Raw genomic sequence first — 22,153 nt, 5'->3', positions numbered from 1 at the left:
ACTCCCTTTAAACTGTTTTCAGTGATGTTTCTGCGACACGCTCAGCAGCTCTCTGGTTTTAAATGTTCTTTCTTTACTCTTATTGTCTGTAAATATGTTTTCTAGGCATTAAAACCTGTTTTATACAAGGTCAGGAGAGGTTCAAAGGTTGTGGGTTCAAGTCCCACCAGAGTCCAGAAGAGTCGAGAAGTCAGGTACAGACATATTGTCATTGTTGCTTCACACATGGGCTCTGTGGCGCAATGGACAGCGCGTTGGACTTCTAGTTCGATGCAGGGGAAGTGATTCAAAGGTTGTGGGTTCGAGTCCCACCAGAGTCGAGCTTTATACGTCGCAGCTCCACCATGAGGTGATCAGATGTTTCCTCTGTGCTCAGGCCACATAAGAAAGTAGTTCCTCTGATGATACAGGAGTTGTTTTCTCTTACACTGAGATCAAACTGTCGGGGCGCCAGAACACATAACATGCTGAATTCTGCGTAATGCTGCTTTAATTAAAGTCTTCATGCTTCTCGGCTCCTTTGTGACTTCAGGAAGTGACGCACACGGATGTTAAACGCTCCAGATCTTCTGTAAAAACCGAGAGGATCACATGAGGTCACACAGGCTCAGTGGCGCGTTGGACTTCTAGTGAATCACATAAAGTGATTCAAAGGTTGTTGGTTCGAGTCCCACCAGAGTCGAGCTGGTGAGAATTTTAGTGTTAAAACTTTAAATTTGAGCAGAATGTGAAGAAATACGTCTGTTGCAGCGATACTGAAGTTAGCATGCTAACCAGCTAGCATGTAAACAACAACACTCCCAAGGTAGCTAAACTGCTAACTGAGCTAACGAGCTAACAGAGGCTGCAGGCACGGGTGCATAACAGAATGCAGTTAGCAGCAGTTAGCATCAGTTAGCAGCAGTTAGCAGGAGTTAGCAGCAGTAAGCTGCAGTTAGCAGCAGTTAGCAGTGACTCTGGTGATGTGCTGCCTTTGTGTTGAAGGTATTATGTTAATGATCAGTGATCAATGATCAATGAGCCTCAGTTTGAGTCAGAAGAGTCGCGTCTTGTTTGTTCCTCGCTGAGAGTCGCTTCACCAGATTTATTTCAGAGCTCAGCTTTCTCTGAGCTGTGACTTCCTGTCCTCGAACCCACACACACACACACACACACACACACACACATGCACACACGGGCACACACACACACACACACACACACACACACACACACACATAGAGGCTTCGGTAATGATGTGTAATTACACACAGCCACCATGCTGTTTGGTTGCTCGGCTGTTATATTGGCTTCCATAGTTAGATTTCACACACACACACACACACACACACACACACACACACACACACACACACACCAAGAAACATAGCAGAACACACTGCAATTATCATAGAGGCAGATGTGTAGAAACACACACACACACACACTCGTACACAATCTGTGCACGCAGCTCTGATTGTTGCAGACTTGGCGTGTAGGTGGACACACACACACACACACACACCAATATACTGTGTGTGCAGGAAGTTGTATGGTTTGTGGCGATAAAGTGCAGAACTGAACAATGTTTCTGACACACACACACACACACACACACACACACACACACACACACACACACACACAATAAAATGCCACAGCAGATCTGTTGATTATAACCATAGAAAAGAACGAGGCAGAAAATAGCGAGAACGCCCAAGATAAGACTGCAAGAAGATGAAGGATAGCATAGAAACAGAGGAAGAGGAGGAGAAGGAGAAAGAGGAGGAGGAGGAGGAGGAAGAGGAGGAGGAAGAGGAGAAAGAGGAGGAGGAAGAGGAGGAAGAGGAGGAGGAGGAGGAAGAGGAGGAGAAGGAGAAAGAGCAGGAGGAGGAGGAAGAGGAGGAGGAGGAAGAGGAGGAAGAGGAGGAGGAGGAGGAAGAGGAGGAAGAGGAAGAGGAGGAGGAAGAGGAGGAGGAAGAGGAGGAGGAGGAGGAGGAGGAGGAAGAGGAGGAAGAGGAGGAGGAAGAGAAGGAGGAGGAGGAGGAAGAGGAGGAGGGAGAGGGAGGTGTAACATGTGATGAGGAGACGGAGTGAAGAGCGAGACATAAAGATTATTTTGAGCTCCGGTTGTGTTCTGCTTTGTGATTGGCCGGCTGGTGAAGCCTCCCCGCTGTCAGGACCGTGATAACGAACATACACAACATAACGACATAATGAGGAACAGGCAGCGGACCAGCCGGGTCCGTTTGGGTTTAAACCAAAGGAACAAACTGGAACATTCAATCAGCAGGTTTCAGGTTTACGATCTTCAAATGACTCAAATCTGAAGATCTGTGAACGATCACGTGATGATGTCACGAGTCAGATGTTTGATCAGTGACATCACCTGTCAGCTGAGCTCGTGCAGATGTTTGGACCTGAAGGATTCAAAGATTTATGAATGAATCAGAAACAAACAATCAGATAAACAGAATCTGTCAGCGCCGTCAGTTTAAGAAGAGACGATTTCTGAAACAATCAGCAGGAAGAACTGAGATGTAAAATTAGCAGATTGTTTAAAGGAGTTCACTGAGAGACGACGAGTGAGTGTCAACACGAGGAGACTGTGTGTGTGTGTGTGTGTGTGTGTGTGTGTGTGTGTGTGTGTGTGTGTGTGTGTGTGTGTGCGTGTGTGTTTTGGCAGCGTTTGGGCTGTGAAGAGGTCAGAGGTCAAACGGGCGAGTCGTAACATCAGCCGTCTGATGGTTTCAGACAACTCAACTTCCTGTCTCCGTCTCCAACAACATGTCACCTTATCTCACACACACACACGCGCACACACACACACACACGCACACACACACACGCACACACGCACACACACACACACACAGCTGATTCTGGTCAGTCGTTTGTTAAAAAGGAACATTTGAAGGGAAATTGAATTATTCTGAACTTGAGCTGAGCTGAAGTTTTCTGTCCGTTCTGTGAGAACAGAACAGAACAGAACATGTGGATCCTCGGGGGTCCGAGGAGCCGACCCGACCTCTCCGGTCCAACAGGACGGGTCGTCCTCGACTGTCGGACTCTCTAACGCAGACAGAACATCACCAGCATGTACACAGCGTTCCTGCGGTCGTCCTCGTGTCGGTCGGCAGGCTGTGATGTGTTCGTGCCGACGTGTTGCGTCGCTGTCGGCAGGTAATGACAGCCGGAGCTGCGCTCTGATTACTGTCATCACCGCTGGAATCTCACAGCTCACAGCTTCACAGCTTCACAGCTTCACAGCATGTGTTTAACGGAGACGTCCACCTCAAAGACGCTTCACAGCTCAGACCTTCAGGTTCAGATCGATGAGGTCTGATATTCTGTAACAAGAGACTTTTATTTGGCTGTTTTAAAGAAAAGATTTAAAAAGAAGTCCATCTGTAGATCACAAACAATCAGAGACCGGACGAACATGTTACAGGTGGATGTTAATGATCGACCTCTCACCTGCACGTCCTCTGAACAACATCTGTAACGTGACCTGAGGCCTCTCCTCTCGTCTCTCAGGCTGGATTGTGTGTTTGAGGTGGATGTCAGAGTTACGTAACAGAGACACGACGAGGAATTAAAGCTTCATGTTCTGTCACATTTTACAACTCCTGGAACCTGAAAATGAGGCGGCGGCGTCGCGTTTGAAGAGTTAATGGTGGAAGAAACATCGAGACCAGAGGACGGATGGAGCTGTGGTGACATGTCACGTGTAACAGAATCATAAATTACCCAGAATGCTGTACAGGAGCAGAAATGAGCTGGCATGTGATTGGCCGACGCTGCAGCTCGTGAGAAGACTCGAGTCTGATTCAAGTTTTGTGCCTGATGACCGAGAGAGAGAGAGAGAGAGAGAGAGAGGGAACCAGAACGAAACGGGCCAAACCACATCCTGTATATTAACACACACACACACACACACACACACACACACAGCAGACGAACTGTAAGTACGTTCACGTCCGTCTTGTTCAGTTTGATTTTGTGCGTTTCTGTGATTCTACAAACGTCACATGAAACTAAATCTGTTTATGAATTTTGGATTCTAGAGTGAAACAGAAATGTGTTTTTTAATTTTCCTGCTGTGTTGAAAACAAACTGATCTGCTGTCAGTTTTCTGTTGTTCTGCAGGAGGTGATGTGATTAACCTGTACGATCAGCTGATCAGAATGAGCTGGTGGTTCTGACCGTTTCTCTTCATGATGTGATGATTTTAAGCCTCGTTTAAACAATCGTTTCCACTGAGCTGCAGATTCACATGAACCAACAACCCGACGTTTAACAATGTTAAAATCACTGTTAGAAGTTTAGTTTTATAAAGAAATACATTAAAATCAGACATTAAAGGTTTGAAGGTTTCAGACTGACGACATCATGAACCCACACTTTTATTTTCTGTTTCTGTCTGATACAGTTCTCATGGTTTTATGGTTCAGTTTTGCTTCTCAGTTCTTGTCCGACTGAAACTGGACTGTTAAAGTTCATGTGAAAATGTTAATATGACGGAAATGTTGCTAAATTGAATCTCTCACAGTCGGACTAACCACGAGGTTCCAACGAGGTTCCACCAGAAACGTGTCTGCTACGTTACGGCTCTGGCCCGGTTTTGCCCTGCCGTCCGGTAACCCCCCGCCGGTCGTGCTTTGAGTCCGCCACGGCGCCGTACGGTCGACAGCTGGCGTTGCGAGGCCGAGGAGTTCCTGCGATAATCACATGATCAGTGGCGACCGCAGTTACAGGTCTGTGTTATAAACACAACAGGAAGTGTTCCTGACTGAAGGATCAGCAGAAGAGCTTGTGTTTGAGATTTGAGTGTTTTATTTTGAAAAGTAACCAGATGTTTCGGTGCGTGACTTCCTGTCTGCTCGATGCCAAATTCAGCTAAGTTGTTTTGTCGTGCTCCGGCATCCGCCAGATATAGAAGTCCTGCGTATCTGTTCTGGAGGGCTCCGGACTGCCGGACCTGGACGGAGCAGATACGTACCGGACCGGACCGGACCTGCTGGAAGTGAACACAGAGACTGCAGTGAAACCATCAGCTCAGCTGGTGTGGCGGAGACGTTTCTGGTGGAATCGCGGGGAAACACACCCAGATAATGTGGCCGGAAGTCGATTCACTCTCTCATGTTGTCGCCTTAGTCGGACCTGAAGTGGCCTCTGTGTTCGGTGCATGCACCACGGTCCTGGTGCCGGGTTTTGACCCGGAAGTTGTCCATGATATAAATCTGTAGCAGGAAGACGAGGAGACAGATAATGTTGTCTCAGCTGAAGGAATGAAACGTTCTGCAGGATGCTGATGGACCCGGTCTGTTTGTGACGTTAAAGGTCGACCGGATGAAGGTCCGGTAGCAACCAGCTGACTTCTGTCTGGTGCTGGTGAACCGGGACGATGACAGCAGTGTGATTAAATGTCAGGATGGAGCTGAGACTGAGAGTTTCTGTCTCAGCTGATGATCGTAATGATGAACCGGTTCTGACACGGTTCTGATTAAAACGCAGAGTGAATAAAAACAAGAACACAGTCATGAAACCGGCTCGTTCACCTCGTGGGTTCACAGACAACATCAGGAACACAGAACAGAACATGTGGAACCACTTGGACCGAGGCCTTTCGGATCAGTACAATCTGAAAGTGGATGCTGAGAGAAGGCTGTGATGTGGCAGCAGAGTTCTGGATCAGCTGGAGGCAGGAGAGAGATTCTGCACTGGTGTCATGACGATGATGAGGTGATGAGGTCAGCGCCAGTAATACCACGAGCATGATGTCAGGCCGGGTTTCTGTCTTGGATCAGAGCCACACTGATAAGAGGAGGAGGGTCGTTATCCTCATATGATCGCTCTGCCGGCTCGGGTCTGTGGTTCTGTTCTACGTGTTCCGGGACAGAATGTGTCTGATTTATTTCACGTGGAGCTCGTTGAGTTCATGTTGTGTCGTTCTTCTGAAGACGTCGACTTCATTTCTTAACAACAAACAGGATGCATTTTATTCTGGCGGGATGGATCTGGGTTTTTTTCGGTTCATGTGGCCAAGTGCTTTCATTCCACGCCGTATGTGGGCCGGATGAACGCGCCTGGTACAGTTCTGCTACAGTTTGAACAACAGCTGAATGTTCAGAGATCCAGTCTCTGTGTTCGGTGACGACGGTGGAAACAGCGGCGGGTCGTCGGGTTCGATCTCTCAGTGGAACCATCCTGAGATCCGACAAATACAGTATGAAGTCTGTGACCACACGTCTGCTGCACGGCGACACCTGAACGCACCACGTGTACGAGGAGCTCCTGGTACACGTGGTGCGTTCAGGTGTCAGCTGTGGTGCGTTCAGGTGTCAGCTGCTGAAGTGATTCTGAACGTGTAATCTCATAAAGCTGAAGTATCAACGAGGTCTCACGGCTGCTCGTAGGAAAATGTTCTCATTTAACACTTGGAAACATTCCTCCTCTGACGTCTGGAGCTCAAACTAATGAGGTTTAAAGAGCGGTGCGGCCCGGCCCGGTGTCGGGCCCGGCCCGGTGTCTGTCAGGTGTGCTGCTGTCTGGAGACGGGAAATATTTGATTAGGTTTTTAAACATGAGTGAAAGTGTTTTATGAGAAGATAAAATATGAACCAACCCAGGAAACTTCCAATAAAACTCTCGTTATGGGCTGGACCGCGGTTGCCAGGTTTGGTACCATCACAGAGAGGAAGTCTCAGACGAGTGTGTGTGTCGGCGGTGATCTGACGCTTCACTCCGCTGCACACACACACACTTCCTGTTGACTCTGACAGACACAGCTGCAGGTCGTCGCGCCTTTAATTTAATCAGAAGATCATTTGACGGGCCGGGCCGGGCCGACACATGTTCTGGTTCTGGTGTCAGGTAGGAGTCGCATCGAGCTGGTTTGAGTTTCTGAGTTTGTGTTCAGCCGGCAGAAAACGGTTTAACGGCACAGGTGTCTGGATGGAAACACACACTTTCACACGTGTGTGTGTGTGTGTGTGTGTGTGTGTGTGTGTGTGTGTGTGTTTGTGTGTGTGTGTGTGTTTGTGTGTGTGTGTGTGTGTGTGAGCCAGCTGTGTAAACCTGTTGTGAGTCCGTCTCCATCTGTCTTTATTTAAAGGTGCAACACAATGAAGCTTAATGAGTGAACATGTTGGAGCGCCTGCAGCAGCTGTTAGCATGTTAGCATGTTAGCCGTCAGTTCTCTCTGCTGTGGTGACAGCGGAGCCGCTTTATCTCCGGATCACAACAGAAGCATTATTTCTGTGTGACTTCAGGTCAGAAGTTCCTCTTTCTGTGACACTGGTCTGTTGTCGCAGCTCGCTGACGGCACAGAGCGTCTCTGTTCTGTTCTGTTCTGTTCTGTTCTGAGGAGCTGGTGTTTCTTTATGTTCGGGCCTTTTGGTGCAGAGTTTGTGTTTCGTTGCTCTCTCCTCCTGAGGTGTTCACAGTTTCTCTCACTGTACAGTGTAATGAAATGTAAATTGTAAAACACATTGATGCTCACAGATACCGAGCTGGAGACGAGTCCCTGAAGAGAAGATAGCAATGCAGTAAAACTACAAATATTAATATCTATGTAAGAATATTGTTACAGGGTATTATTCAATTATTGTCATTCTTTAAAAGTCTGCAGAGTCTCTGAAACTCAGCTTTGGTTCTGAAATCCTCACTCCGTCTGCATGTGAGGACCAGACGTGATCATTAAAGTTAACGTTGGTGGAATATTTTAGGTTTTAAGAACTAAAAATAGTCTTTTTATGCTGGTGTGTACCGACGTGTTTAATAATGTCAGCTTCATTAATGTGCACGTCAGGACGGCCTGCAGTGTGTTAGCAGCTCCGTGTCTGTGGTTGTTTCACCTCGTTCGTTTTATTTAGTTTGTTTCATATTTTGTGTTCCACATTAGAGTGAATGTGTCTCCAGCTGCAGGAGGTCAAACTGTCTCATGTTCATTTGTCACGTCAGAACTTTTTCCGTCTGTTATTTGATGAACGCTCCTCAGATCTTCGTGTGCTGATTGTTTCATGCTGGTTTCTGGATGAACTGATGTTTTTGTTTTTTCGTATCCATGCAAGAAAAAACTGCGCTGAAAGAAACTGTTTCTTTAAGTTTTCTTAAATGAATAACTTTGTTGTCTTTAAAGGATGAAAACAGCTGATGAACTGAATCATTGTCCCGTCTGTGTCTCTGCAGCCGCCAAGCGTCCCTCCTCAGTCTCGTCTCTGAGTGGGATTGTGGGTAGGATGATGTCGTCCGGCGACCGAGGAGCCTCGTCCTCCTCCTGCACCTCCGTCAACACCGTCTGCTCGGATGGCGAGCGTCCCGCCTCCCTCTCCCTCTCCTCCTCTGCCTCCTCCGTCTCCCTGCAGGACACCTCCCACTCCTCCTCCTCCTCTTCCTCCTCCTCCTCTTCCTCTCTGCCGTACGGCGCCGTGCCGACATACAACGCCTGTTCATCATCGTCATCGTCCTCCACGCCGAAGAGGAACGGCTCCGACATCAGCCTGGACCTCACGCCCCTCGTCACGCCAGGAGGGAGAGGAGGAGGCGGAGTCTGTGTTACCAAGGTGGCAGGTGGGATCTTACCCACTAATGGACATGTGGCCAATCAGGCGGCGGCAGCAGTGGCCACGCCCAGACAGCTGTCACGGCTGGAGCGAGTCATGCTGGAGATCGTGGAGACGGAGCAAGCCTACGTCAGAGATCTGAAGAGCATCGTGGAGGTGAGAAACTTAACATCAGTGTTAGCTTCCACAGGCTAACATCAGGGTTAGCTTCCACAGGCTAACATCAGTGTTAGCTTCCACAGGCTAACTTCAGGGTTAGCTTCCACAGGCTAACTTCAGGGTTAGCTTCCACAGGCTAACATCAGTGTTAGCTACCACAGGCTAACATCAGTGTTAGCTACCACAGGCTAACATCAGGGTTAGCTTCCACAGGCTAACATCAGGGTTAGCTACCACAGGCTAACATCAGGGTTAGCTACCACAGGCTAACATCAGGGTTAGCTTCCACAGGCTAAATCAGGGTTAGCTTCCACAGGCTAACATCAGTGTTAGCTACCACAGGCTAACATCAGGGTTAGCTTCCACAGGCTAACTTCAGGGTTAGCTTCCACAGGCTAACTTCAGGGTTAGCTTCCACAGGCTAACATCAGTGTTAGCTTCCACAGGCTAACTTCAGGGTTAGCTACCACAGGCTAACATCAGGGTTAGCTACCACAGGCTAACATCAGGGTTAGCTTCCACAGGCTAACATCAGGGTTAGCTACCACAGGCTAACATCAGGGTTAGCTTCCATCAGGGTGGTGGCTTGTGGCTCATCGGTTGCCACGGTAACCAAACCATGACTTTATATACTGAGGTGATTTGGCCTCGTTTAAAGTACCTGTCAGCCAATCAGAATGCTGCTGCGGTTCTGATGTACAAATAAATAGAAACAGGAAGAGAGGCCGCAGCACACAGCTGTGTGTGTGTGTGTGTGTGTGTGTGTGTGTGTGTGTGTGTGTGTGGAGGCCAGCTGCAGGTAAACTGGCCCAGAGGCATTCACACCTGGCCAGTAAATCTAGGCTACAGCTAACTCCTCCCTAACACACACACACACACACACACACACACACACACACACACATACAGCTCTGTTCTAACAGATGTTTTCACTTTGCTTCAACAACAGTTAATGAAATAAATGGTGATTATTAATCTCCATACTTTGATAATCACATTACAGTTACTTCTTGTATGTTCATTACACACAATGCACTACAGTACTCCAGTTACATGTAATCTATTACTCCCTGGTCGGTGGCTGCTGTGGTCATTGGATGAATCCACGTCAGAGTTGGTTCAGATGTTCACACATGTTTTCAGAGGCAAAGTGCTAACTGTTAGCATGCTAACACTGTAAACTGAGACGATGGTGGTAAACATTAGCGTGTTCGCATTATAAACCATGCTGGTATAAACTCACATTTGGACGATGATGTCACTTCAGAGTGAATGAGTGTCAGGAAGACGAGCTGAAGAGGTTTGATTCTGACGTCTGTCCTTCTTAGATAAACTGAACCAAACCTCTGAGCTGCTTCAGGAAACGTGTATAAAACTCTGAAACCTCTACTAAAAAACATATTTAACTTCCATGATAAATCTTTAATAACAGTTTGAATTTAAGAGACGGTTCGACGAGTTTACTGCCGTCAGTATTTCACTTTTACTGGAGGAATGTGTCGGACACACGTCTGGACGCCAGTTTACAGTTCTTCATGAGTAAAAAATGATGTTTTTCAAAGGGAGTTCTGAATGAGAGAATCGTCTCAGGAAGAATCTGCTGACTGGGTTGTTTGATTGTGTGTGTGTGTGTGTGTGTGTGTGTGTGTGTGTGTGGTTCATCCATCATTGGTCCAGGTGCACCGAGAGTCAACCTGGCACTGTGTGTGTGTGTGTGTGTGTGTGTGTGTGTGTGTGTGTGTGTGTGTGTGTGTCCGACTGGAGTGTGAAACATCCTTTTGAAGTAAAAAGAGAGAATTTACTGCTGCTTTCATCCTCTGCCATGACACACACACACACACACACACACACACTGTCTCTCACACACACACACACACACACACACACCCTCTCACACACACACACACACACACACACACACACACACACACACACACACACACTCGTGGCTGTCATCAGGTCTATCAGCTGTCTGTCAGTTTCTTGTCTCTGACCTTCACGGAGGACGAACCTCCACCTCTCTCTCTCTCTCTCTCATCACCACGTCGTTCTTCTTCGTTGGTTAATCCCTCCTGACTCTCTCCTGTTTCCAGCAACACTCCGAGGTCACGAACAAACGACACAACTCGTAATCGTCCTGCTGTCGTCGCTGAAAAAGGTTCATTAGTGAATTAAGTAAAAGAAAAAAAACAACTTCGTGAACTTTAAACTTTTCAAAGCTGCAATCCCAGAATTCCTCTCTCCTGATGAGGTCTGATAGATGGTGTGTGTGTGTGTGTGTGTGTGTGTGTGCGTGAGTGTGTGTGTGTGTGTGTGTGCGTGTGTGTGTGTGTGTGTGTGTGTGTGTGTAATGTAAGCCCTTGTCCTGCTGCTCTCTTCTGTATTTGAGGTTTTGCTGAAGTCTGGTTTTGATTGAGGCTCCATGATGTCACGCTCGCTGGGAATCTGAACCAACGACCATAATAGGCCCGTGTGTGAGTGTGTGTGTGTGTGTGTGTGTGAGTGTGTGTGTGTGGGTGTGTGTGTGTGTGTGTGTGTGTGTGTGGGTGTGGGTGTGTGTGTGTGTGTGTGTGAGGAGTGAGAACAGCTTCTCTCCGTCACTTTTATAAACTCATTTATTAAGAGTAACTTCTCGTAAAGTGTCGACGATTGGACCTTCTTTTCTTTTCTTTTCCTGCTGATTCTGCAGAGTTCTGAGTAACAGACAGGTCCAATCTGTCGCTCTGGTTCTGAGATCTGGTTGCAGTTTTGCGAGCGAGAGAAGTCTGCGAGCGTCGGAGCGAACATGAGACGCTCTCGGTGCCGCGGGGATCCTGATGTTGACCTGCAGCCAAGTGGGACAGGAAACTGAGGGGGAGGAGGGAGAACCAGATGACGGGGGGGAGAAGAAGAAGAGAAAGCCCGAGCAGAGAGAAGAAGAAGAGGAGGAGGAGGAGGTGGAGGAGGAGGAGGAGGAGGAGGAGGAGGTGGAGGAGGAGGAGGTGGAGGAGGTGGGATCAATCAGGGGGGACGAGAGAGGGGGAAAGTAGAAAAACAGAAGGAGGGAGGGAAATGTTACAGCGAGAGAGAGGAAAGAAAAGAGATGACAGAAGAGAAGGAACAAAAGGTTCTGGATGATGTTCAGTCCGAACAAGAATCATTTAAAGAACCCGCTCACAGCTGCAGGTACACGGTGATCGGAGCAGAACCTGAAGTGTTCCACCTGCTGTGAAGTGTCGGGTCAGCGGGTTCAGAACCACGTTACTGTGAAGTGATCGATCGTCTCTGTTCGATCATCGATCACACAGGATGTTTGTGTTAATGATCGTCACACAGATCATTAACTTTTTAATCGGGTACATTTACTGGATTACTGTGAGGTCAGAGTCTTTTAAATCCAGATGTTTGATTTACTTTCAGAACCTCTGTTGGTACGGGTCACTCTCACTGGAACCAAACTCTTAGTCTACTGTTACGTTTGTATCAGACCAAAAATCTACCCAGCATGCATTGCGTTGATTGCCGCTGATTGACTCTGTGCTGGCCCGGTGATGGATGTGAAGGTTTACGGTTGTAGAACCTCTCGTGGAACTGGACCCGTCCCTGCAAAGCATTCTGGGAGCACTGCGTTCCGAGAGACGAGACTAAACGTTCAGGTCGCGTGTTTTCATCTCACATTTCTGTAACTGTTGGTAACATCGGATAAAGCTTCCAGCTGTGAGCCGCCATGTTGGATTTGCCCTGCGGAGGAACAGCGAGGCGTCGATGATGTCGTGGAGACTGACGACACTTTAGATCTTAATTCTTCAACTGCTGAACTTCCTCGTCTCTCTGTGACCCAGTTTAAACAAAGACTCTCCTCCTCCTCCTCGTTCTTCATGTTAAGTTAACCTTTTCCCCGAGCATCTCTGTATTTCTTCCTCATTCTTTCTCCTCCTCCTCCTGTCTTCTTCTTCTTCTTCTTCTTCTTCTTCTTCTTCTTTCCGCTCCACTCGCTCGTTTCTCACTCATCTCTCTCTCTTTCTGTCTTCACCCCATCACTCTCTCTCCCGGAGTGTGTTTCCTGTTGCCTTTAAAAGGTGATGAATGTGACCGAGGCCCCTCATTAACCACACACACACACACACACACACACACACACACACACACACACACACACACACACACACACACACACACACACAGACACACACACACACACACACACACAACCAGCTTGTTTTTGTGTCCAATTTTGGAAAAAAACAGAAGAACAAGAACTGGGACGGAGATTATTTTCTCTCTTTATTTGTTTCTCTGTAGATTTTACTCGTTTGCTTCTTTCTCTGCATGTTTTCTGACCAATCAGACGGCTGCTTCATGTCGAGGTCCAATCAGAACAAGCTTCTGTCGGTTTGTAAAGTTTTTATCTTCAGGATTTCTGCGTTGAAGTTTCCTCGGGGTAACGCTGCGTTTCACCCGGTCGTCTGTCGCTGTGACTTCAGGACGGCGTCAGAGAACGAGACGAGAGTGAAGTCAGCACTCAGCAGAGACTCTGGTTCTGGTTCTGGTTCTGGTTCTCTGTCTCCTCTCTGTAACATTACGTTCATGAGGTAAAGTCCATTTTCCCTCCAGCTCCAGTCAGCAGTCAGCAGAACAGAACCTGGAGGTCCGCTCTGAATCACTGCTGCAGTCAGGCTGATCAACAGGAGTGAAGAGAAATCTCTGAGCTCTCCTCCTGTCGGATCAGAACAGAACCGGATGAGACTCCAGGTGTCTGGATCTCTTGGATCACCTGACGATGTGTTGGAGTTCTGACCACGTTTAAATCTTTTTTGTAACATCAGTGAACAAACCAGCTGAGCAAAGGCGCTGACCCGATGTTAATCCACTGACTGTAATGTTGGACTGGAACCAGAACCAGAATCTTTAACTGTCGCAGAGGAGCTCTTAAACAGTGTATTAGATTATAGTAAATGAGATTATGTTCTGGTCGCTGAGCCTGTGGAGACACGTCATCTGGACCTCAGCCTCTCCCAGATTCTGCTCTCTTTCTCCTCTTTGGACCAGTTTCTGTAACTTTGGGTCCAAATGTTCTGATGGCAGCGGTTCTGTTAGTGACTCCAGCTTCTGTTTGCTGCAGCGCTGCTAATGAAACCCTGCCATGATGTGAGACTTGTTTGTGGTTTCTGGACTGATTCTCTCCGGGCCCGCGGGCCTCTCGCCCTCCTGACTCCTCTCCACTGTAATCTAATTACTAGTTACTACAGGAAGTGACCTCATGTGGCCTCGGACCGGACCGGACCGGATGATGGAACTCAGTTTGTTAAAGTTTCCATTACAACACGACGGACTGACCTCAGACAGAACACACAGTTTGTACAGAGTTAATGTCAGAGAGCAGCAGCAGACGGGCCGGTTCTGGTTACTGACAGCTTCGGTTCTGCAGTGACGGCGCTGGTGTCACTTCTCTGCTCCGGTCCGAGCCTCTCAGAGCGGCTTAATGAGCTTCAGGACCGTTAAAGTTGATCTCAGACCAGTTGAAGCGTCAGGACTTCATATTAAGTGACCGACCCGTCTCCGGTTCCTCCCACTGTGCAAAAATGAGGCCAGAACTTTCCAGAACCGGGCCTTGTGTTTCTGTTTCATCGTATTCATCTGTGCTCTGGTTCGTTCTGGTTCCACGCTGCAGTTGTGATTTATGAAAGTGGACTTCACACGACCCGCCTCCTGTCGTCTCAGCGGCCCAAAGACGTCCCGCGGGAAATAAAGCGTAATCAATAAATTGACAAAGACGGTGAAGAACAGTTCCTGTGTGATCATCCTCAGCAGGTCCGGTACTCTCGGACCCTGGTGTGAGTTTCATGACTCAGTGTTCAGCTGCGGCTCGTTGTCAGAACCAGAATTTAACCAAACACAAGTAAAGACGATGACAGAATGGCAGTCGTCCATGTTGGAGTTTTATTCATGTTTCAGTTTTTCATTTTGGGTTCGGACACAGAACCAGACCATGTTCTGGATTAAACTCCGGTTTTGTTACACAAACACAGATGGAAATTCTCCCGACGTGTCATTATTGTATCTGTTGGTTCTGAGTTTGTGTCTGAGGTTCTGATCGTTTCCTCCGTCAGTCATCGTGACTCTGATCACCAGCTTCTCTTTCTCTGCGTCTTTATTGACTTCCTGTTTTTCTTTCTGTTGCTTCCTGTCTGACTTCCTGTCTGATGCCATCGTCTCTCTGGCAGCTCAGGTGGTTTCCTGTTCGCACCCTACAGCGCCGCTCGGTCCGGTTCTGTGTGAGAGACGTGCAGAGGTGAGAAAGAGCAGAGAGCCGGCTGAGACAGGTGTGAAGTTAAGATGTAGAGAGCAGGAAACAGGAGGAGCTGTCAGTACCGACCGGGCTGTGCCGGTCTGGATCCGGCCTCCCTCTGGTCCCCAAAACCCGAGTTTCAACGAGCCGAACCACCTCAGCCCAGATGTGTTAGAAGTTCTCACTGTTCATCAGAACCGCTGTTAAATAATAAAGCTGTAAAACTTTCATCAAACAGGAGAATTAAACTTTCACCTAAAACAGAGAGAGAGGAAATACACACACACACATACACACACACACACACGCACGCACACACACACACATACACACACGCACGCACACACACACACATACACACACGCTCACACACACACTCACGCACACACACACACACACACACAGCTGTGGGTCAGACTAATTAGTGAAAACACCTGAGTGACTCAAAAACCCTTCGTGATCAGTTCATCAGTGTCTGAGTTACTTATCTTACATCCTGTCTGTGTGTGTGTGTGTGTCTCCGTGTGTGTGTGCGTGTGTGTTTGTGTGTGTGTGTGTGTTTGTGTGTGTGTGTGTGTTTGTGTGTGTGCGTCCGTGTGTGTGTGTGTGTGTGTGTGTGTGTGTGTGTGTGTCTGCAGGATTATCTCGGCTGCATCATCGACTGCGGCGCTCTGCCTCTGAAGCCGGAGCAGGTCAGCACGCTGTTCTGCAACATCGAGGACATCTACGAGTTCAACAGGTAACACACACACACACACACACACATTTATTCTGTTCAGGTTCTGGTTTTTGGACCGCTGCCTCCTCCTGATCTTGTGTTCTGTGGTCCGAGATGAATCTGTAGCTGGACCTCAGTTACAGAGAGCCTGTCTGTCTGTGGGAACATGTGACCCGACACCTCGACGTGAACGCACTAAATGTCGGGTCGAGCTGAGTCCTGGTTCTGGATCTGGTCTCGTTGTCATGATTTGATTCAGAATCGACTCTCTCTCCAAAAATGGGGCAAAGTGTTTCCAGGCTCTGCCTCCAGAACGCTAACTGGTCCCGTCTGACAGAACAAATGTGCAGCTTTTGTATTTGATGAATGCAGCTGAAATTGGACCTCCACGCTGCAGAACCAGAACCAGGAAATCCATCGTTACCCTCTGTCGGACTCTGAAATGAAACAGACTGATCCGAGCTGACTGTTGTGTGTTGGTCGTCGTGTTTTCGCTCGCGGCTACACGGACCTGGAACACATAATGTGCGTGTTTATACGACGATGAAGCTGCAGAACTGTTTGCAGAACAGAGCGGGTCCGGGCCTGAGGTCCTGCAGAGCCGCGGTGTGAACAGGAAGTGCACGTTTGGACACGCAGCATTAGCTCACGTTTCATTTAATTGTGAAAAACTCCAGTTTCACTGCTGAAAGGAGAAAATCCTGCAGAGGATTTTGAGGGATTTGAGTCTGGAAACTATCTTGTGGGCGACACGTTGGACTCAGACGGAGAGATAAGCTGCTGCTCGTGGAAACATTCAGAGGCAGAAATGAACTGAGCAAGGCACCGGCGCTGCCAGAGCTGCGGGTTTGATTCCCGCCGGGACGACTGAAAGTGCTCTGGTGGGTTTTTTGGGGGATTGAAAGCGTGCAGCAGCTGTTGAGCTCATATGACCGAACCAGATTCTTCGGGTTTTGCAGAGCAGGAATGCTGAGCGCTATTCCACCCTGCCTCGCACGCTCAGAGAGAGAGAGTGCCTGTTTCTGTGTCACGCTAGTTTGTGCGAGCAGCCGTCTGTCCTGGTATGTTCACATGGAGCCAAGCAGCTCTGCCGCAGTGCATTGTGGTTGTTTTGTACAGAAGCGAGAGAGTTGTAAGGGTCGTCCATCAGCGAGGGATGTACCTGTGGAGGACGTGTTGAGTGATCTCACCGCTGCTGGACGGATGTTAATGAACAGACAAACAGACTCCATGTTTCTACTCAAAGACAGAAAGAAGTTCATGTAGAACATTTGCTGAATGAACAAGAAGGTCCAAATAATGCAGAATGAGTCAGAGACAGAGTTTCACAGAGTTTATAAAGTGTCTCCAACTCAACAACTCACTAAACTGACACATTTGTTAAGGGACTCTGGGGACTTTCTCCACGGGGACAAAGAAGTAGCCTATATTGTTACTGTTTAGTGTCTTTGTAACATGTGACATGTTTAGATCAATAACATGTTTCTTCTTTCATAAATGGAGTGTAAATGGTGAAATCAGTGTAAACAGTGTGTTCAAACAGCTGATCAATGTTGGCAGGTAAGACTTTAGCACTTTAGACACAGAAGCAGACAGGCTGGTACAGACATGCTGCCACAAACTGACACTTTTTACAAGGAGACAAACAACTTCAGCTGAAAGATTTAATGCTGAATTTACAACAAGGACACAATGAGTTACAATCTGTCACACACACAGTTTCATAATGTTTATAAAGCTTTACGCTACACAACAACTCCTTAAATTAGCTGATTTGTGAAGGGAGTCTGGTGAAATGTGGTTAATAGTCGGCTTCATATTTTACATTTAATGCTGAATTTACAAGAAGGAGACAATGAGTTAGAATCTGTCAGAGACACAGTTTCATAAAGTTTATAAAGTTTGTTTTAACTCAACAACTCTTAAAATCCCTAATTTGGTTAATGGAGTCTGGTGATGATGTGTTGTCTCCAGTTGTCAGCTGGATTAGACTGGAACATGACAAAAATCACAAGCATGAAAGTGAATCAACTGATCAATAATCAATCAGGTCTGTAACAGTCAGTCGGAAGTGAACCCCACCCGCCTGAGACTGGAGAGTGAAGAAATGAAGCGCTCCCGTTTGATTTGAAAATCGCGTTTGAGGAAAAGACAAAGAGAGAGGAAGTGTGTGTGTGTGTGAGTGTGTGTGTGTGTGTGAGCCTGGGAAGGAAGCTGTTTAAATATGTCACACACACACATAATATAACCCTCCACCCTGCTGAGAGTCCTGTTTTCACACTTCACTTTCTTTGTGTTTGCTCCAACACACACACACACAGACACACACACACACACACACACACTCAAACACTAACAGTCAAGCACAGTTTTCATTCCATCAGGCTTCCTGCCCCAAGTTCTCATGGGAAATATTATCTGAGTGGGCGAGCGAGGGAGGGAGAGAGAGAGAGAGAGAGAGAGTAAGGAGCTCTCTCTCTCTCTCTCTACAGTCAGTTAATTAGATTTTAGTTAATGAAGTTAATTAGTTCTTAACAAGGCAATTACAGCTCACCTCCTTCACCTTCTCTCTCTCTCTCTCCCTCCCTCCCCCTCCCCCTCTCCCTCTCTCTCTCTCTCCTTCTCCGGGTCGTCCAGAGTGTGACCTGGTTTCTGTCTCTTTCTTTCTTTGTCCGAGAAAGGAGAGAAAATAAGAAAACCCCCTTCCCTCGTCCTGGGTCACACACACACACTCACACACACACACTCACACACACACACACATAACGGTGTTGTCATGTTGGAGCTATGCTGGATGATGTAGTCGCTCTGCTCTTGTTATGTCTACCCATCTGGTACTGAGTGTGTGTGTGTGTGTGTGTGTGTGTGTGTGTTACAGTGGGAGTTGAGCCATGTTTCGTTATGGAAGCTTAATAACGACTACACTGAGCGTGCTCAGTAACGACTGATTCAATAGATCTGATGTCTGACAGGAAGTTTAAGACATCACGCTGACTGATGACGACGATGTTCTGATGGATAAGTGATGTTAATGATAAACCAATAAATCAAACTGAATGAAAAATTCTGCATCAGAGACGGGCACTTTTCAAATACACATCATCAGTGCTGCTTTCCCATGATGCACTTGACCACGACAGCAGCTGAGTCAGCCTGATCGGTAATGTCACAGTGCAACGTGCTGAGGGGCGTCGCTAGGAGGGCTTTACCCGGACAGTGTTGCCTCAGTTACCTTAAAAAAGTAATCTGATTACTGATTACTCCTTTAAAATGTAACTTAGTTACTTTACTGATTACTTGTTTGTAAAAGTAACTACATTAGATTACAAGTTACTTTATTAGTTACATTCAGCAGCTGCCAACAACATAAAGTAGCATCTTGTTTATTATGGCACCAAACGAGGGCGAGTCAGCCGTGTTTAAGTGCAGCATTACAATTTCCTCGACAACATCCCGCCAACCAACTTCTTAGACTCTCCCCGCTTACTTGTTTTACACCGAAGTCCAGCTTTTTCTGTTTGTTGTATATCCATATTAACTAACTACTGTAAACCTCCGTATATCCACAATAACTGACTACCATAAACCTCCGTATATATACAGTAACTGACTACCGTAAACCTCCGTATATCCACAATAACTGACTACCGTAAACCTCCTTATATCCACAATAACTGACTACCATAAACCTCCGTATATATACAGTAACTGACTACCGTAAACCTCCGAAGATCCACAGTAACTGACTACCGTAAACCTCCGTATATCCACAATAACTGACTACCGTAAACCTCCGTATATATACAGTAACTGACTACCGTAAACCTCCGTATATCCACAATAACTGACTACCGTAAACCTCCTTATATCCACAATAACTGACTACCATAAACCTCCGTATATATACAGTAACTGACTACCGTAAACCTCCGAAGATCCACAGTAACTGACTACCGTAAACCTCCGTATATCCACAGTAACTGACTACCGTAAACCTCCGTATATCCACAATAACTGACTACCGTAAACCTCCGTATATCCACAATAACTGACTACCGTAAACCTCCGTATATCCACAATAACTGACTACTATAAACCTCCGTATATCCACAGTAACTGACTACCGTAAACCTCCGTAGATCCACAGTAACTGACTACCGTAAACCTCCGTAGATCCACAATAACTGACTACCGTAAACCTCCGTAGATCCACAGTAACTGACTAAAGTAAACCTCCGTAGATCCACAATAACTGACTACCGTAAACCTCCGTAGATCCACAGTAACTGACTACCGTAATCTCTGTATATCCATAATAACTAACTACTATAAACCTCCGTATATCCACAGTAACTGACTACTGTAAACCTCCGTATATCCATAATAACTAACTACTATAAACCTCCGTATATATAATAACTAACTACTATAAACCTACGTATATCCAAAGTAACTAACTACTATAAACACTGCAGTGGTACTGAACAGTGAGCTGACAGACGGCTCTGGTAGTATCAGTGACACACGGAGGGGGAAAGAATAACACACACATGATTCTGACTCTGTCCAGGTCTGACGACGCGCCTGCTCCTCTCAGCTCTCTCCTTCACTCTGATTTAGCATTCGACCTTTAGCCCCGTCGAGCTAACCAGGGGTCGACACACGCCGCATGATGTCACACACACACACGCGCGCACTGATATCAACCTCGATGACATCACACATTCCTCTGCCTCTCACCTTCACCTGAACCTGAGTCTGACCTTCACCTCCACCCTGAGAGCAGCTCTCTGAAGAGGAGACGACCGGAGATAATCTATACGTCTCCATTTCCACGGACACACAAGTAGACCACACACACACACACACACACACACATTCCCCCTGTGTGTGTTTTACATAATGAAGTGAGTTTATCAAACGTCTGAGAGATTTATGGAGCTTCAGCAGGTCAGAGTGGAAACGTTAGAGATGATGATGTGTTGGAGTTTCACTGACTGGAGAAAGTAATCTATTACATTTTTCAAGATCAATACAATATAATAAGACATTTGTTCTACATGTTGTTGAGTAAGCGAGGAAGGAAGTCTGAGGACGTGATGAAACGTAACAAGAAAAAAACTTTTTGAAACATTAACTCATCTATGAACGTACTGTTAGCTGTGAGCTAACGGACAGCAACCTCATTTGTACAGTGAAGCAGGAATAAAAAAGTTTGGGGAAATAAAAGAAATACCGAAATAAATACGATTTAAATGAGTAATGAATGAAAACAGAATTCAAAGTAAGAGATAAAAACAAAACCAACATTTGTGTCTTTATTTTATTTCTTTATTATCTTATCATTATCATTTGATTCTTTTTTTGTATTTGTATTGTCGATGTAGACTTTATCGCCCGACATGTGAGCGACAGCGTCTGTAATCTTTTGTGTGTTCTCGTGTTTACGGAGGGATTTTATAGAACGACAGTCGTGCCGACAGAACGGAACAGAACTTTTAAAATGGCAGTTTTATTTTTAAAGGGACAGTGTGTAATATATCAAGTATTTAGCGCCATCTAGCTGTGAGGTTCTACACTGCAACACTCCTTTGCTCACCCCTCCCGTTCTGAAGACGTTGGAGACGTTCCAGAAGCTACGGTGGCCCTGACGGACAAGAAACTCATTTTCAAAATATGGACTCTTTCCCAACAGCGTCGAGTATTTCTACTGATTCAAGTAATGAGGTAAAGATGTAGTTAGTCATTAAGGCTATAAAACTAGAGGCTCCCTCTCAGTTCCGCAGTCAAGCTAGCTCTGAGCGAAAACGCGTTTAGCCTCACTACGTAGTACCACGTAGTGCTTTGTGTCCCTCTCGGCAGTCCATAGTTTTTTTGAAACCAGAAAGACATGGCGGCCTCCATTGAGCTTGCCCGTGCTGTGTATATTCAGATAGGTAATTCTTCGCTCAGGAGGATAAGTCAGATTGTTGTCAGAGGTAATTGTACACCAATGAGGACTTACTTATGAACCAAGACGTTGATTTGAGTTAATAAATTACTTAATTCGTTACACACTGTCCCTTTAAAGTTTTGACTTTATTTCTCCTGATTATACGCACGTGTTCTTTCCTAGCTTTCCTATAGCTGCAATACAGAACTCCCATATGAAAACTGCTAATTTTATAACAACTGGCCACAACCGAATCGCTGTAATGAACCATGTTGAGGGTTTTACTGCTAAAGACGCTAACATTCACCTTCATCGCCATCAAACACTCAAACCACCGTTGACCACGAGCGACATGAACATGAACGTAATCTCAACAGCGAGCAGGAAGAGATCAGCTCTCTGTGGAGATAAAGAAGAACCACGTCTCAAACAAACAGACGGAAGTTTTTCAGTCGACTCTCAGCAGCTGCCCTGTGCTGATCCTCAGTCTGTGATAACAAGTGATATTATTTCCAGTAGCAGGACGTCTC

General features: G+C 46.7%; 1 protein-coding gene and 1 non-coding gene across 4 annotated transcripts in view; both read left to right on the top strand.

Annotated features, from left to right (window-relative positions):
• Nucleotides 1-228: 228 nt before the first annotated feature.
• Nucleotides 229-320, top strand: trnar-ucu (transfer RNA arginine (anticodon UCU)). The gene is given in 2 exon segments: nt 229-265; nt 285-320. It is a non-coding gene; the product is annotated as a tRNA-Arg (tRNA).
• A 6,456-nt stretch (nt 321-6,776) lies between these two features.
• The window catches only part of plekhg2 (pleckstrin homology domain containing, family G (with RhoGef domain) member 2), a 70,129-nt gene continuing 54,752 nt past the window's right edge, over nt 6,777-22,153 (top strand). For 2 of the 3 annotated variants that reach the window (XM_030443664.1, XM_030443654.1), the window contains exons 1-3: nt 6,778-6,855; nt 8,173-8,702; nt 15,612-15,712. In XM_030443664.1, coding sequence (XP_030299524.1) covers nt 8,223-8,702; nt 15,612-15,712 — 581 coding nt within the window. In that variant the 5' untranslated portion in view covers nt 6,778-6,855; nt 8,173-8,222. Of the gene's footprint in view, nt 6,856-8,172; nt 8,703-15,611; nt 15,713-22,153 lie in introns of all 3 variants that reach the window. The other variant, XM_030443645.1, reaches the window with a different exon arrangement.

This window comes from Sparus aurata, chromosome 2, assembly GCF_900880675.1.
Source record: "Sparus aurata chromosome 2, fSpaAur1.1, whole genome shotgun sequence".
NCBI lineage: Eukaryota > Metazoa > Chordata > Actinopteri > Spariformes > Sparidae > Sparus > Sparus aurata.
Note: the sequence above shows the minus strand (reverse complement) of the source record. Positions and strands in the feature narration are given on the sequence as shown.